The sequence below is a fragment of the Gallus gallus genome, chromosome 3, assembly GCF_016699485.2.
Source record: "Gallus gallus isolate bGalGal1 chromosome 3, bGalGal1.mat.broiler.GRCg7b, whole genome shotgun sequence".
Classification (NCBI taxonomy): domain Eukaryota; kingdom Metazoa; phylum Chordata; class Aves; order Galliformes; family Phasianidae; genus Gallus; species Gallus gallus.
In genome coordinates, this window is record NC_052534.1 from 27,100,008 (window position 1) to 27,117,521 (window position 17,514).

Genomic DNA, 17,514 nt, shown 5'->3' on the forward strand with positions numbered 1-17,514 from the left:
GATGATCTTCAATCCAATCTAAGCTGTTCTAAGATTCTATCACTCCCGTTCTCATAATAGGGTTAGGGCCACAAAGATGAAGAGGAGCCTGGAGCATCTCCCTTCTGAGGAAAGGCTGAGAACCGTGGGAGTGTTCAGCCCGGAGAAAAGAAAACTGAGTGAGGGTCTTATCAATGCTTATAAATATCCAAAGGGTGGGAGGCATCATGGATGGGGCCAGGCTCTTTTCAATGGTGTGCAGACAAAGGGCAGTGGGCACAAACTGGAACATGGGAAGTTCCATACGAACGTGAGGAAGAAGGTCTTCACTGTGAGGGTGACAGAGCACCAAACAGGCTGCTGAGAGGTGGTGCAGTTTCCTTCTCTGGAGGTATTCAATACCTGCCTGGGCACCCACCTCAGTAACCTGCTGTAGGGAGCTGCTTTAGCAGTGGGGTTGGACTCAGTGATCTCAGGGGTCCCTTCCAACCCCTGTGGTTCTGTGGTTCTATGACAGTGAGGGTGCAGGAGGAGGCTGATAGTGAACTGCTGCAAACCTTTTGTGCTCCCCCAGGGCTGGAGGCACAGGGGGAAGGTATGGTGTGGTGCTGCATCCTTTCTCTGGGAGAACCAAGGCAGCGGAGCGCAGTGTAGGCCCAGCTGGCCAAAACACACTAGGAGCTATTGCTAGCTGGCAGGGCTTTGCGAACTGCGGCTGGATTTCGCAGCTGCCTTTCCCTATCAAGGCACCAGAGGAAATACCCTGCTCCAGCTGCAGGGCAAGTTCCTCCTCTAGCAGTTTTCTGCTGGTTGCAGGAAGGGCTCCAGCCCCTGCAGAGCGGGCACCTGAGCGCGGGGCCTGCTGCAGGCAGCACCCACCGGAGGCAGCTGGGGGTCTCACGGAAGGCCGCACTGTGTCCAGCTGCAGAACAGGCAGTGGGTGTTTGGCTAGCAGTCCAGGGAGCCACAATAAAAGGTCGGTGCTTGTGCCACTGCTGGCTGCCATCCTGTCAGAACACGCTGGAGGAGGGCTCGCTGGGTGGGGTGTGCGATGCGCTGCCGCTGACTGTGCAGTTCAGAGAGTAAACAGATGGCTCCAACCTGGAGCTGCCGCCCCGGCACAGTGCTCGGCTCCACTTGGAAGACACGGAGAACCTCGACGGCTCTGATTTCTGAACAAGTACTAAAAAAATCTTTTGCTGTAAGGGACAGTTGGATAAAGGAAACGTGATGACAAATTATAATCAGCTTGAATCATTTTGAATAAACGCCGAGGCAACAAAACGCGCCCCGATTGCTGGCAGGCTGACGGCTCACAAAGCGCTCGCTCCACCCAGACCCAGGGCTTGGAGAGGTGGTAGGAACCTCCGATAGCCCAAGATTTGCTTTGCATTGGTACAGAGTTGCCATCCCTGGGGACAGAAAAAGCATCGTTAGCGTTTAAATAGTGTTCGATGAAAACACGCCGCACCCCACGGAGCAATTTTCACCACAGGCGGCTGTAGCACGAAGCTTTAATCCTTCACCCTCTCCGGCGACAAGGGATGCGGGGAGCTGCAGGAACAAACAACGCCAGGCCGCTGGTGTGTAGCTTGCTTTTCATGCCTGCAATTAAGCGCTCGTTTTACTTCCTGTTGTTTAATATTGCATTTATTCTTTATCACCACTAGAAAAGCCTCCCGTTTTATTTTTTTTTCATTTGCACCGGGGACACATTTGAAGGCCCATATTGTAGACTCAGCAAGCGGCAGGGCAGCCGCCAAACCTCCCTTCCTTTGTTGATTTCTCGATGATTTAAGGCCTATTTGCAGCGGCTGATCCCAGTCCCCCCCGCCCTTTTGCTCGGTAACCACCACTTTAACAAAATGGTGTTTGTGCAGGGCCTTGGAACCAAGGATCGCGCTTTTAAACATAAGCCGTGGAACAGAATAGGAAAAGCAGCCCCTAAATCATCGGCACGCCATGCAATTTTCAAGCCAACAGCTTAAAAATATTGTTCTGCAAGAACTCGTGAATGGCTGTTTACGAGGGTGGATAGTGATAGGACAAGGGGGAAACGGTTTTAAACTGAGACAGGGGAGGTTTAGGTTAGATATTAGGAGGAAGTTTTTCACACAGAGGGTGGTGACGCACTGGAACAGGTTGCCCAAGGAGGCTGTGGATGCCCCATCCCCGGAGGCGTTCAAGGCCAGGCTGGATGTGGCTCTGGGCAGCCTGGTCTGGTGGTTGGCGACCCTGCACATAGCAGGGGGGTTGAAACTCAATGATCACTGTGGTCCTTTTCAACCCAGGCCATTCTATGATTCTATGAACTCAAAGAGTCATACCATAGATGATGCTGCTCGCCTTTTATTTCACACCTAGTTACAACCACTGGCACGGGCTGAACCCTGTTCTGTTTGCTTTCCCCTGGCACCAAGTTTGAGATTACTCTCTGAATCAACAGAAGTCAGTGGAAAAAAATCATAAAAAAGCTCTCCTGTTGATGTGCATTGTTCAGACTTTTACTGGTTTTACCCAAAGGGACAGAATCCATTGTTCCAAAGTACAAACAGGAAAAGATAGAACCTGATCAATGGTTTATTTAGGTGCAGGTTTCCTTCAGAATACACTTTCCCCCCGCTGGTGCTAACAAGTGAATTCAGCTCAGATGTGGTGCATAAAAATGTATACAGTGCTGTCAGCGTGACTGCCCGCTCTGTTCTGGAAAACAAAGGAGTTATTTTCTCTCAGTTATTCTGCAGTGGAGAATACAGTACTTAGTTTAATAAATAAAAACAGTCTGTACCGTAAGACTGATGGCTTTTTCAGCACATCGTTCCACATCTAAGGTGAGCCCACATGACACCAGCATACAGCAGCTTGTTGAGTCTAAACACTGGCCTCAGACTTGCTAGAAACAGCAGCAATGGACCAAACAGAAGTGCCCCAGCACATCGCAGGCACCTGGAGATGAAAACTGCAAAGGAGATGATGTAAGGGATTTTCAGGAACATGTAAGACGTTACCTTTAGGTTTAATGAGCGTTACAATACAGCAGTCGCAGAGTGGTAAGTAATTTAAAGGAAGAGCGTTCACCGTCTGTCTGTGTTGTCACAGATTTCATTTGCTTCATAGGGAAAGGACAGCAGCCTGTAATTAGCAGTCGTGGTCAGAAGCTGCGTCCAAAGCTTGCAGCCCTCCTGCAGCACGCCTTTCTCACTGAGCTGGAAAGGTGAGAAATTAGGTAGAGGACTCGATGTAGTGCTGCCCGTTCATCTCCATGGATCTCACACTTGGTGCCGGATCCCAGCCTTGTAGCAGGGGCACTGCTAGGAGGGGACCAACAAGAGCTATCCCATCCTGTTCTGCCTCAGAAGCCTCCATGTGACATCACCAGGAGAGGACTTCAGGTACTGCTCTTCAGGGGAGACTTCACTCTCCTGCCTGATTCACCAAAGATGGTGATTGCCCTATGTGCCACACAGGATGAGAGCAAGAAAATAGGCAGAAAAACATGCCTAGTAAGGTTTTAACAATGCGTAGGAGATTCCTGCTAATTCTAGCAATGATTTTTTTTTCTCAAAAACTGAGTCAAGTCTACTCCATGTATGAATGGGAGGATGTTTAAGGACACCGATGATGCTGAGAAATGTTGCTGATTCTGCAAAGCAAGCATGGCGATGAACAAAGCAATAACCAGCACAGCAGAATGATCAGTGAAGGCCAAACTACACAAAATACAGTTAACTTTTATTTATTCTTCCAGCTGCTTGTCCAGTCTTTTCAGCAAGTTCACAAAATAATCTAACTTTGCTTCTGTAAGGTTTGGTATTACTTCTAGCACAATGGATGCTATGCACGCAGATGAACAGTCTTGACTCTTAAGTTTGCATTTCAAGGACAGTCAGAATCACGCACTGATGGGGAACAGTAAATACAGGCTTATTACCTTCTCTCAGTTAAAATCATGACAGAGTAGAACAGAGGCTCTTCAACATGGTTATAACACTGCCATTTTTCTCCTGTGTGTTGCTCTCATAAATCACACGAACCAGCACCTTCCAATGGCTTTTTTCACAAAATAGTAAAGCAAGAGCTGGAAGTCTCGTGCTTTCTCTACTGTCCATAATAGATATTATCATAAAACAGGAGCTATCGGAGTTAACCCTGACCTATTAGATTACACCTCCTGTGGCTAACTTAAATTGCTCCAATATATTTTTTATCTGATATAAAATTATTCAAACCAGCTCTCGTTTCTGATTTAATACTTACACGTAATCTTCCTTCCAAACAGAAGAGCTCACCCATTTCCATGTCTTTCCTCCTGATACCTCCACCTGTAATGCTAACCCCCACAGAACAGTTCTCTGAGAACCACCAGGAAGAGCTCCATAAGCCACCACGTGCATCGAAGCGTGCAGGATGACTTGGAAATAAGAACAAGTTCACCAAGTGCAAGGAAAATGCCTTTATTCTAACCTGAAAACTGATAGGTTTGCAGGCTTTATCTCACACAGAAACACTTCAGTCTCTCAACTCTTCTACTTAACCTACCAGTTGTAGGATGAGGTAAAATTAAACTGAAAGCATTGGCTCATTTCCATGTATGTTAGTGAAAAGTTGGTATGGCGTTATGGAGTAACATAAAGAATTGTTGATTGAGGCTTCTTCTATCTTCAAAGTCCTCCCTTACGCGGTTTGTGGAACGTGTAGGCCTCAGTAAGAAAGCAGTCCTTTGTCCAGAATTCTTAGGCTGGGGTGAAGGGAGCATTTTTTTGGTTGAAAATGCGCATTACTTCTGAAGAGCAGAACTCCTTCAGAAACACCTTGCAATTGCTGGCCCCTGAAAGCATCAGGGTAAGCTCTGAAAAGATTTTAGAAGTACCTGAGCCCCTCAGGCAATTTGATGTATCGAGCAAACACTGTGTTCATGGGGTGGTCAGCGTGACACCGAATCAAATACAGTGCTATAAAATGTCAGGTTCCAGGGATCTACAGATTCAACTCGAGGCTGCTTCTTTTTTTTCCTTGAATGCAGCAGAGATTGTTTCTATGGGATTCTGAACGTTGTGAGAACAAATGCTTTTCATTAGCCATCGTCCTCCTCCCTTCCCATTCACAAGAGTTAGCTTATTCCCAAGTATGTGTGTGAGACTTTGATTTTTATCTGAAGAAATGCAGGTCTGAGATTGTCCCAACATACCAAACAATGTCTATTTTCAGTCCTTTAAGGCTGTTCAGTTACAGTTTTGCTCGACACATAAAACCATTGCCCTCCACGTCTGCTCTACGTCTTGGTTTGCATGCAAAAGCCTAATGCAATGTCTCCACGGGGAGAATTCAGCTCAGACCTTTGGAGCTGTTTACAGCCCTCAGATAATGCGGCAATCACACGGAGATGGGTCGCAGGACAGAACATGCCCCCCTTTGCAGTAATGCCTCTAATTTTGTTTGCAGCTTAAATTCCAGCCAAGAACTTCAGTATTAAACTACAATTTTCCCTATAAAATAGCTAAAAATACCTGTAGTTTCTAGAGGCAAATTATTTGCATAATTATTAATTACCAAGCCTCACTGCTCAGAACCCACCTACGTCCCCTAGGTGGACATTCCACTGGAAAGCGCTCATTTTAATATAAAATAACAAGTTTTAGAAAGGGTAGGAGAACACTGCCAATCAATTAATTGGATGAGATTCCATTACATGAGTGGATAGTGGTGATAAGGTGAACAATTTGAAATTAAATGTTCTTCAGTGCCACTGTATCATCCGCATATCATTCATTCGGTTCCTTATATTTAGCAGAAGTAGGGCACATTTTCCATGCGCCATTTATAAGGAACACAGACTGTTAATTTCATTCCTTACTGGAAAGCCCCCATGTCTATTTACAGATCAATTTGGGAAGTGACACGGTGACTGCTAGCCCTAACTGGTGCGCCTGACACAAGCATGAAAGAAAGGATGAATAGGTGGAATTCTGTATTTGGCATTTCAGAGTTAGGGGAGGTAATGCTTCCAGTTATATACACTTAAAATTATTTCTGAGAAAACGTTGCGATTAGGCATTAGGCTAAATATATATAACTCCACGTTATTCCATCAGTTACTTTCCAAGACGTATTTCATTCATTTGTTGCAAGTTTGCTTCGTAGCAATATTTGTCTTACTTGGAAAAATTATAGGTCTTCAGAAGAGCATTATTTTGTTATACTGATGGATAGAATGAGCTCTTTGAGCATTTGTACTGGAGCACTACAACTTTTTCATAAAAGCATAGGGAGTTCATTAGAAAAACACTGAAAGTGTGCAACTGGAAATAAAAACAAATCATAAAAGCACAGCATTTAATATAAGATGAGCTTTCAACTGAAATATAAAAAAACCCTCCAAAACCCTGCCATATTAATATCAGACCCACTTGAAAGGCACTGAGAATTGAACTGTGCAACTCATATCCATACCTGTGAGAATAAAAACCACAGTGAGATGCAAACAGCCAAGGCAGAATATGGCACTGTACAGTCCATTAGGCATTTCTGGTATATACGGCAGTACTATATCTTCTTAGGATAAGCTGGAAATGTTAACTGAACGGACAAATTTCACAATATTTCCATAGAAAAAAGAATCCAATTAACACCATCTGAAGATAAGCAAACAAGGCATAACATATAGGACACTGTTGGCACAAGAAAATGTTACCACATCAAAACACACAGTTTTAAATTTAATCCAGTAGATACATAAAGGAATGGAGGAGGCAGAGGCAAAGGGAGTCAATGAATATGAAATACTCGGTTTTGAGCGTGCTAGCTGAGGTCATTGTTTCATAAATCAGGCAAAACACGAAGCTATCAAAACTACTGAGGAGGCTAGAAAGTATCAAGCCAGTCCAGCCCATCTCCAGGAATACTTGAGTGCTGACATGCGTAGACCGAAGAATCTGTCCAGTATCACCTCAGTGCCCGAGGTTACCTAAAGCTTTCCATTAGCAAATGCAGCCTCCTGGAACTGAGGGACAAATGTTTTGAAATATGCCCTGGTGGAAAAAGAAAAAAAGAAAAAAAAAAAAGAAAATTCAGGATTAGGAAGGAGTATGTGGTATATGTGTGTAGCCAAGGTTTTAACAAAGACAAGCATAAAGTTATTGTGTTCAGCCCGTTATTATCTCATAAATGGGTACCGCTTTTCTTGCAGTTTTTTAGTATGCAGTAGACACACATACTTCATCTTTCTAGATCCAGCAGTACTTCTTTCTTTAGTGGCCTTAGCACTAACAAGTTGCCACATCTCTTAATGTGGTCAACGTTAGCAACTTGTAACTGCCAGAATGGCCTGATCCAGTGTCCATACTTCATCCTGAGCAAAGTTCCAGAAATAAACCTTTTCATGCACTGCAAAATATACCTCTGAATGGCTGTAAAAGTGAGAAACACTTAGGAGAGTCAAAAGTGTGGTTATAGCACGGCCTGCAGCATTTTATATCAGATTTTTGATACAATTGACATTCATCATATTTTTTTGATAACAGCGTTGTTTTCTATGTTAAAGAAAACTTCACATATGACAACAAAGGTCCAAAGACAGCCAAAGCAATGAGCTGTAAAATCATGAGAATCTATGGAGGAGATAAGCGCTTTGTCTCTCTACAGAACCCTTGATGCAATACAGTCATTATTGATGTAAGATACAGAGAATAAACACTAACACTCTGGATGAACTGTAATTCCTTTCATTAAACACTGAAATTCGTAACATCATTCTGTAAATTAAGATGTGCTTTGTGTATGTTGGATCTCAGAATACCTTTTTTACAAAGAGTTGAGTGACTCATATGTTTGTAAAATGAGCTGACCCAAAGTATCCAAAACTGAGTTTGAATTGTACCTTTGATTTTATTCCCACCAAAATACTCAGCTGTGTACTGAACACATCATGTGAGCCCTCAAGATACCCTTTACTTTGCAAGTTACATTAGAAGCTGCTTCATCATGCTGTCTTTGCTTTTTGCCTACTACTTTCCTCACTGAACTTTCTCTACTTCATTGCTTTGCTTTCTGTTTGTGTCATTGGTCTTTACAGCTTTCTGCACAAGAAGAACCTGCTCCCATTTTTATCACCAAAAATGAGCAATCTAGCCTGAGAACGGCTGCAGCCACACTCGTTATGTTACTGGTTTCCCTGCTTATATACCTCCTGAAGTAAACATATGCTGAACATCTTCACTGTCAATCATGACCTGTATTTTATGATTAGCGTCGAAGGTTTGGCAATCACTGAACACCAGTAATACCTCCTCACATGTGAAAATGTTGCAAGATCACAAAGGAGAACACTTCCCTCTCTTTGTTGTGCCTGGCAAATTAATTAAAAAGAAAGAAATAGCTACAGTCAGCTTTTGTACAAAAGCTGTAAACACACATGAGATGCCGCCAAAGGTTAAGAGAGCGATATAAAGTAGGAGCATTTCTGGACTGAGGAGTCGAGGCCAGGAATGGAAAAGAAGTGAGGGACAACCAGTACACACATTTTACAGCATGCACAGATTGTTTATGGAACACACTTTGATTTATTGAATCAAAGTTCAAAAAGTGGCCCTCATAAATTATGCCCACAAAAGTGGCTGTTCGGACTGTGCACATGCATACATAAACCAGCTAAGGAGGTACATTAATAATTTGATTTTAGGAGTTGAATGCAAATCCTCTGTTCAAAATACATTTGAAATGGTAGCCGCTGTATGGTCTGACCAACGCTTCATCATTTTGCCAGCTCAAGAAGCATCACTTGCACGTTGTTAACCACAGGATCTATCATCCTTTTATTCCTCCATGCGCTATCTGTCCTAACATTTAACTACATTTCCTCTGCTTGCTTATTTTAAGTTGCTTCTTCCTTCCCCTTTGATAGCTTCTTTGCAGACTCTTTTTCCAAGAACAAACTCTTCTCACCGACTTGGTAAATGTTACTTAAAACTTCCCTCTTACATTTTCCTAAGCTGTAAAAATTCTTAATCATTAAATGGAAATAAGCAGAATTTACCTACCTTTTCTTTCCTTTCTGAAACATCTCCTTTATAACATTTCAGTGCTTTGTATCAACACCACATTTACCGTGTTATATTTCAGTCACCTTTCTCCTAGATACATTCCAAACATGAATATCACATACCGCCTCCCACACCATCATTATCTATACCAGTATCCTTTCTGTTTGCTGCTTCCTGAGGCAGAGCCTGTACCCTATGCTGCAATACTAAATCAAACACCTCCTTACATTCCCATCAAACGTACTACGTCAAGGAGAACGTTATTTCACTGGTAGCTCATATTAACTTCTCAGAGATGTTATATATACTGCAAAAATTACTTCAGTACTTCATAATTTGTAAATGTCTATTTTTTTTTCTTTCTGTACTTTAAAGTACATGCTCGAGTTTGTCCTTATTATTTGTGATCTTTTCCAGACTGAAATAAGTGTAACACCAAATGTTTAGCCAGGATACATTCCTCCACTGCTGCCCCTCTCCGTGTTATGGACATGTAACAGATTTTGTAAAAAAGGGTTTGGGTAACTCTGGTTCATCACAGACACAAAGGAAAAAGACCCTGCAAAGAGGTCCAAAAATTATAGTATGATTGATAGACATACATTAGCTGCAGCGTTTTTAATCAGCCGAAGAGCAAAGAAGGGGAAGTAGGAGAAGTTAGGTTAAAATGCTTTGATGTTCATAACAGTTACGTATAGGGAGGGAACAGCAAACGTTAGAGAGCGTATAAAATTAACAAGGCTTATTTTGAGTATGCTTGAAGGAATGAAACAGGCAGCAGGGACATTACTTGCTATTAGAGTTCATAGGATATTTTCTTTTTAAATTGCAGGGCTTTTTCAATGGAAAACTACAGTTTTGCCCAGCAGAGTGCCTTTTTGTGGAAATGCTGACATTTCATCGGAATAAGAAGGGAAAGAATGAGGTGCTTCGGTTTGGGTTGATCTGAGAAGAGACGTTCTGGTTTGTGGAACCAAAAGCCTAAACATTCTGTCAGTTTGATATTAACCTGCTTATCAGTGGCACAGCATATCACAGACGATGCATCTAGTTACACAGACAAGGCCATGTGTGTAGGGAGTCAGAAACATAAACATCCCAGCAGAAGTAATCTCTTCAAAGGACCCAGTCCATGGCAAGAATGATGGGATAAGTCACTGATATTTCCGCTTCCAGCAGGCATTGCGCTACTGCTAGCAGATCGCATTACACTGACACTTTGAATGCACTTTCTTCGTATGTTTGAAGCAACATTTTTTTAAGGACTTTTTCTTTTCATCTTAAGTTTGGGACAAAACCATACACTAAAATATTTTTATTTCCAATCAAATGGAAATGATGACACTTGTTGTCAACTACAGAAACTACCGGTAAGTAGGAAGAGAACAAACACCTCTTACTGGCTGACAACGGCCAAGTTTCATTTACCAACCAACTGCTGCTGAGGTCAAAGCGTACACACATTTCCACACAGACAGGACCTGATGGGGACATATTATCTTAGAATTGATCGCATGAAATTACTTTTTAAAAATACAAGACTTTTTTCTAAAGGACAATAACAGACTGGATGGCAAGGGCCTCTTTCACATGGACTACTATTCCTTCCCTTAACATTTAAGCTTCCAGATGACAAAAAACACTTAGAAATTGTGTCTTGTGCATACAGGCACAGAGAGACTCAGCAAACATGAACTTAGGAAAAGATTCATTTCTCATATCTTACTCACATAAACATATTCACATAAATTTACACCCTCAGTGACTTTCTTCTGTGCCACATCACAGGAATCCACATACCAATCTCTCATTTTTTTTTGTTTCAGACATGATGCTGTGAAATACTTTCAAGTGTCTCAGAAGGTTTTCAAAATCGCTATTTTTACATCCAGTTGTTAAATTCGTCATCTGTAGACAACAGCTATTAAATACAATTCAGTCATTTGGCTACCTACTGAATGACACAGAAGATGGAGAAAGCAAGATTTGCTCCTTGTTCTATGGTTTTTCTATGCTGTCCTATATAGCAGAAATCAGCTTTTCATCAACACTTTTCCTCCTTAATGGGAAACACTGAGTTCCTTCTCTCTCCTCCTTCACTCCACCATGTTCTCAGTGGATCTGTGTCACAGTGACCTTAAACCAAGCTAAGAACAACTGCAAAAAATGTTCCCTCAAGTACAGAGAAACTGGTTTGCACCAAGTACACAGATATTCTATATGTGAGTGTTGAGTACAATGGCTCTGCATCGTTCTCATAATGGTTTAAATCTTAGCTTAACCAGTGTTTAAAGAGTTGCTTTCTTTTAAGCTTAGAGTGTGTGCCAATCTTCATACACACACCGGCACACGTCTAACTCTTTGTTGAGTGCCTCAGTGTAAGAATCCATTGTTTTTTGTCTATTTGTTTTTGTTCCCTCAAATGGTCATTTGCCAAGTTCAAGGTAGTAAGTTATGGGCTTTCTGTGGAAATTTTTCTTCAGCACTCCATAAGACAACAAATTTTGCTGTACTTAACAACTATATACACTTGATACAGTACATTGAATTTCAGGTGCTGTGCTCAAGGACATCTGTTGAGAGTAAAGCACTTACCTTTCCTTCACCTTATTATCCAGCAAAAAGAAAGTCTGGCTATTGTAAATGGTAAGTATCTAAAAGAAGGTAGAATTGGATCACTTGTTTACATGTTTTCTAGTGATATAAAACACTGACAAGGACTCCAGAAGCCCATGTAGATTGATATATGTCTAAATCTAAGAGCATGGGCTTGCAGTGATAAAGACATACTTGACTCAGAATTTACATCACTTTTGTAAAACTTCATTCTAACAGTACTGTTTTTCCAGGGTAACTTAATGCTAAATTTTCACATTTTTGTTGGAAGAAAACCTTCACTGAGCATTTGGTAAAACCCTTTGTCTTCAGATTCCCGTGCTACAGTCGTCCTCAAAGATTTGAAGCTACGCAGCTGTAATCTCCCATTGAACACCTCACATAGTTTTAGAGTGAAAGCATTCTGTCACTGGAATGCACTTGTTTCCTTCTGCTATTGTCTTTGTTTTACTGGTGTTACGGCCAACTATTCAACAGTGCTCGTATTACTGACTGTTATGCAATAATGGCAAAAGAGTCATCTAGGTGTTTCTTTTAAAACCTTGAAGAGGGAAATTCTGAGTAGAACAGAGATTCAAATTGTGTAAAGAGAAAAAAGCATGCAAAGTGCCTTACCACTGAGATTTCTGCTTTTTTGCCTGGGACAAGGATGTTCATCATGGGGTGATGAATCATCTTCCTAAGTCATTCACAAAATAGACACCTCTTAAACTCCTCCTTTTTACAACGTGCTAAGTTTTCCATCAATCTGATCTCAAATTCATCCCTGCTAGCAGTACTTACACTCATGTATCTTACATGTTTCAGCTCAGGATGTGAGAGTTTCAAGTGCCTTTTCCATTAAGAAATGATTTGAGGAAAAGAAGGTATGAGGGAAGGAAGTAATCTCAATTGACCACATCAATTACAGACTCAGCTGTACAGCAGTGCTACCACCAGCACAGTGTATTCTGTCCTTGTACATTCTTCTCTTGAAACTGAAAGCCTCTGATTGAAAATGTTGATCTTTTCACAAAGATACATGGCCTGCTATTACTTTCTCTCACCATACCACGTGTATGTATTGCATTACTTCTCATCAGAAGGTTGCCTCAGGTTATTGTACAGGGAGGGGGGGGGTGGGGTTCCATTAGTCGTTTTAAGAGTAAACTTTTCAAGCTAATATATCTAATTAGGGGTATGTACTCCGTAGTCATGTGGACCTTGGAACAGTTGTACACAACCCTTTCGGGCGTTCTGGAATTGGATCTGTGGCAAGGACACCGTTCTCCTCAGCACTGCTCTGAGGTCTGAGTTAGCTGGGGAGATTAACAGTGAGTTTATGTTAGGATATTCTACAAAAGCAATTATTTATCCTGGGACTGAGGAGAGGACTAAATTATACCCCTTTCAGCTGTATTAGATACTTAGATAGCTTAGACTCCCAGGCAATTACCTCAGCTACTGCCCATTTCTTTTAGAGGAGATGCAACTTCATGATTTGCATAATTTTGCATCTCATATTTCTTTCCTCCTGCACTGTAGAGGAACTGCTGCAAGACATCTACAAGTTTCTTCAAAGCCACAGAAACCTGACAGAAAATAAATCCCGTCCAAAGACAAGTGATCTCCATAAATTAGTTAGAACAGCATCACTGTACCCTCTTCCAACTGAATTAGGTGAAAACAGGAACTAAGATGGGCGTAGGTCAGAGTAAGGGACAGCCTGAGGCTCAATGATGTCTTTGACCTATTCCTCCCAGACTAGTATTATTATGCTGACACTTTGCAATAAAATCTTATTATATAAATTATTTCAACAGCATAGCCGTATTAGAATTATAAAAGAACTTCTCCAGGCTTTATCAACGTCACCCAATTATTCACTTTTTGAAGTACAAAGTGTTTGCATGGAGTATAAATACATATGTAGCGTGCCTTTGTATTCTTATATTCCTGTTGCAACTTGTTCTTACACAATGAAAACTTGTTTTGAAAATACTGAACACCTACAACAATCCCTTCTGGGTGCCAGACAACAGGATTTGTCCTCCCATGACTACACAGGCACAGCCAGCTGGTTTGTTTCATGGAGGCTCTAATAATTAATCTCCCATGTAGAATATATTTACCACAACTCTCCGAATGGCACAATTTGGTGTTCTGTTTATAACAGAAAACAGTCAAAGTTGCTCATACTTTTTTTTCCCTCTCTTTTAAATGCACTCTTTTTAAATTCCATTTGTCAGCAGCTATCTAATTCAACACCTTTAGTACTAATTAACAAAAGGAACTTAAATTAATAAATTGCTACTCTAATTCCTCTAGTGGAATTTAGGTCATATTTCATATGAGTGCTCATTACATCCTTACCTTTACATGAGTGGTTATACTCCTCCTTCTGCATCTCTATGGCTTTCATTTAACAATGACTGAAAAACAGCACTGAAATCTTCTGCAAGACCAATCTTCTAGTAGGCCTCATATTATCAGAGATTTTTTTCCTTTTAAACTCAGATGTGAGGCATTGAAGCATCTCTGCTATTTTATATTACTGCATATGATGCATTAAAAACTCATTTTAATTGGGCGAGCCATGTTATGTTGTCTCTATTCACGGGCATTTACACAGCATTCCTCACAAGGGTAAAGACACATAAGCACTCAGAACAGATCAGCATAACCCAGTCTCCTTGCTTTCTTCCGACAATAGAGTAACAGATGATTAATTCTGTGCTAGATACTTCATGACAGTTATTAGAAGAAAATTGTTGTTTGAACAAATGATCTCACTCAGCAGATCCAAGATGCTAAAACAATTTAAGTGGAAAATACTTCCAAGCACAATACTTTTTGGTTATGTAGTTTGAACCATGCTCTAAGAGGCAGACCCACTAAATGGACGCACTCCATGTGGCAAATGCTCAGTAAATAACAAAAGCCAGGCCTGTGGCATGCACCACACATCCAGAAGGCAACCCAAATTCTAAATCATCATTTGAATATGAAAATAATCACTTTTCCAAGCACAATTGTAGAACAATAAAGATACCTTCCAGGACTTCTTTATCACTTCAAACGTACGTAACGATACAAGGCCTATCTTCATGCTCCTGAACTAAGCTTCTCGAAGCTGTGTTCTTCAGGTTGTGGTTTAGAATTTCCTTACTTGGAAGCTTTATCTATAGCAAAGGTTTTGCTTTTGTGTGAAACAATGCCTGCAGTTCTTCACTTTATGCATCTCCAAAATCGGCGATGCCAAGCAAACATCTCAAGTGTTTATACAACAGCAAAACAATAGCTCTTAAATTACTGCTACTGTAATTGGCTAAACTCACAAAGATTCAGTGCACAATGCCATTATGCCGCTAGCAATTTTTTCCTGGGTGCCAAAAAAAAAAATCATCAAATAATCTCTCTTCCTCTTCTTGTGCTTTTTCTCTTCTTTCTGCTTTTGCTCGCAGTAATTTCCCTACAAAGACTTGACTAAACATCTGTGACCACTTCTACCTGCCAATCTACACAAAAACACCGACTGCATTTAGACTGATGGACAGGACAGTAATCGGGAACCAATAGAGCTGGAGGTCCACAGGGGGCTGAGCAATAAATTCTGTCAGAACACGGGTTTTTAAGAAATACTGCTGCCTTCAGTGTGGGCTGCAATACTACATGACAGAAAATTGTCTGCAAAATTGAAAACAAAACGTGTGCAACCGAAAACATAACAGGAAATGGATGTAGTAGAACTAGTGAAACTAAGTGTGTATCTGGCATTTAAACATTAAGCTTCACTCCAGAAAGCTGTTTTCTGTGTTTTACTAACAATACCTTTCTCCTTCAGTACTTCTTGTTGGAGTTACTGTCATTTTAATTCAAGTCACATAGAAAGGTGCAGGAAATAGTTATATTTAGACATATTTTTTAATGGTTTGCTGATTACAGAAATAACAGGTGGCTCTACTTCTTAGGAAGCAAAAAGAAATAAAGAAATAAATGCTAATTTGGTCCTACATTCCATTTGTATCTCTGTTCCAAAAGATTATGATATTGATTTTATAAATAAAGTCAAGAATTCATTGTAGCTCCGCTAAAAGAAATAAGACAACTTCGGTGCCTAACAGGATAAAGCAAAACAAATCTTGACAATCTGCTCAAATAACAAAACAACCATAAATATAACAACCTGACTGAAGGCAAATATGTAAAGGAAGGGAATTAGAGGGAACTGCTGTGGAGCCAGGACTGCAGATCATTATGTTGGTTGGCAATTAATATTTAATGTAGAGAAACAGCGTAAGTAGGGCCACCACTTTGCAAAAGGTAACTTTGGTTCCAAGAATATCAACGTTCTCAAAGGCCTGGACCTTTACTGACAATTAGAGAAGAAAATTAAAGCTACTGGAGACAATCAGCTGATTTCAGTATCTAAACATGCAGGCTGTTTTGAATCATATGGAAATCAAGACTTCGAGTTTTATTCTCTTGAAGGTTTCTGATATAGATACGTGGGAATTTACACAAGCACACTGCACAGAAATATCCCGCAGACACAGCAGCTCTAAGTGTCCCAAAGTAGACACAGCAAAAAGAAACTCTAAAATAGTTTTATCAATGCCTTCTGCTCGACGGTTCAAGAGATAAACACTTCACTTCCTTCACCTTCTCCACAATGTACATAAATAGACTTGCTTCAGTCAGATGAAGGCTTGTGGTCTTAGATCATAGCGACTGTGCTTCTGCTTTCTGAACTTCCCCCAGGGCTAACTCAGTGCTCAGGATACCAAGTAGCTGCAGAGACGGGAGGCATTGGAATCTTTCTGTCACAGCACGGCCACCCCATTTCCTTGCCTGTGGATCATGAGAATGATATTCCAAGGACATCACGGAAAAAATCAATCTTCATATAGTCTTTTGAAACACAGTACTACTTCATGAGAAATTTCCAGTCACTGTGTGACAGCTTGCTCTATTTTTCCTGTTTGCTGAAGTGCCACAGCCTTATTTTTCCACTCCAGGTAAAGGTTAACTTCTTAAAGAGATACCGTTTACTTAAGACTCTTCCTATTTCCTCCCATATAGGTTATGCAAGTGCATACTGAACTATACTGCTGCAGAACTATTTTTTACTAAATTATTTAGTAGATTTGAAGGACAGATGGAACTAAGAACCTCTTCTAAGTAAAAGGGCAGGTGAAGAATGAGATGAAATGAGGGGGAAAAGCAGGAACAATGTAAGAAGTAGTAGAGAGCAGAAAAGTCTGGGCAACACCATGCTCAGGAGTGAGGCTTGCAAGGCAGGACGACAAATGTAGATTCAAGAAGAGAGGAGATCACAGAAATAATAATATAACCTTAAGAAATTACTGAATCCCTTACTTGTACTTCAGAGGCAAAAATGAAGGGTTACAGCACAGATTAATCTGTAATGAGCCTGACAACAAGCATCCCCAAGAACAAAGTTTGCTAGCAGGTGAAAGCAGTGATTTCATCATGCCATCCTCTCTGCTTTGCCAGATCGCTTATCAAAGGGGGCTGAAGGCAACATACCAAAACATAAAAGAACCTTCCTTGGATATTCATTAAGACAACTCAGTCAGAAGGAAAGCGAGATGCCATACAGCTGTGATTATAAAAAACATGTTAAAGAAGCTATTTCTCTTCTCTTCTCTGTTTGTAAGATATGTGCTTGCCTATTGGAAGCAAGATACAGTTCTCAAAAGGTCACAGATCTCTCCAAATGGGGAAAACAGCAACAAACTCTATACTTCACACTTACGTGTAAAAGCAGAATAATGCAGACTGAAATTGAATGTGAGCGAAGGACAAACGAGCCGACCCCCTCCAAATAAAAACTTGCCAAGTAGTACAAAAACCATTCAAAAAATAAGACGAATGCTCA

General features: G+C 41.0%; 2 protein-coding genes across 4 annotated transcripts in view; one reads left to right on the plus strand and one right to left on the minus strand.

Annotated features, from left to right (window-relative positions):
- Positions 1–12,739, plus strand: part of LOC124418348 — a 31,064-nt gene extending 18,325 nt beyond the window's left edge. The window contains exon 2 of the mRNA XM_046939304.1: positions 9,850–12,739. Within this exon, the coding sequence (XP_046795260.1) occupies positions 9,850–9,966 (117 nt within the window). The 3' untranslated portion in view covers positions 9,967–12,739. The remainder of the gene's footprint in view (positions 1–9,849) is intronic.
- Positions 3,691–17,514, minus strand: part of BRE (brain and reproductive organ-expressed (TNFRSF1A modulator)) — a 164,899-nt gene continuing 151,075 nt past the window's right edge. For all 3 annotated transcript variants that reach the window (XM_015283708.4, NM_001008458.2, XM_046938812.1), the window contains exon 12: positions 3,691–7,007. In XM_015283708.4, the coding sequence (XP_015139194.1) occupies positions 6,944–7,007 (64 nt within the window). In that variant the 3' untranslated portion in view covers positions 3,691–6,943. The remainder of the gene's footprint in view (positions 7,008–17,514) is intronic.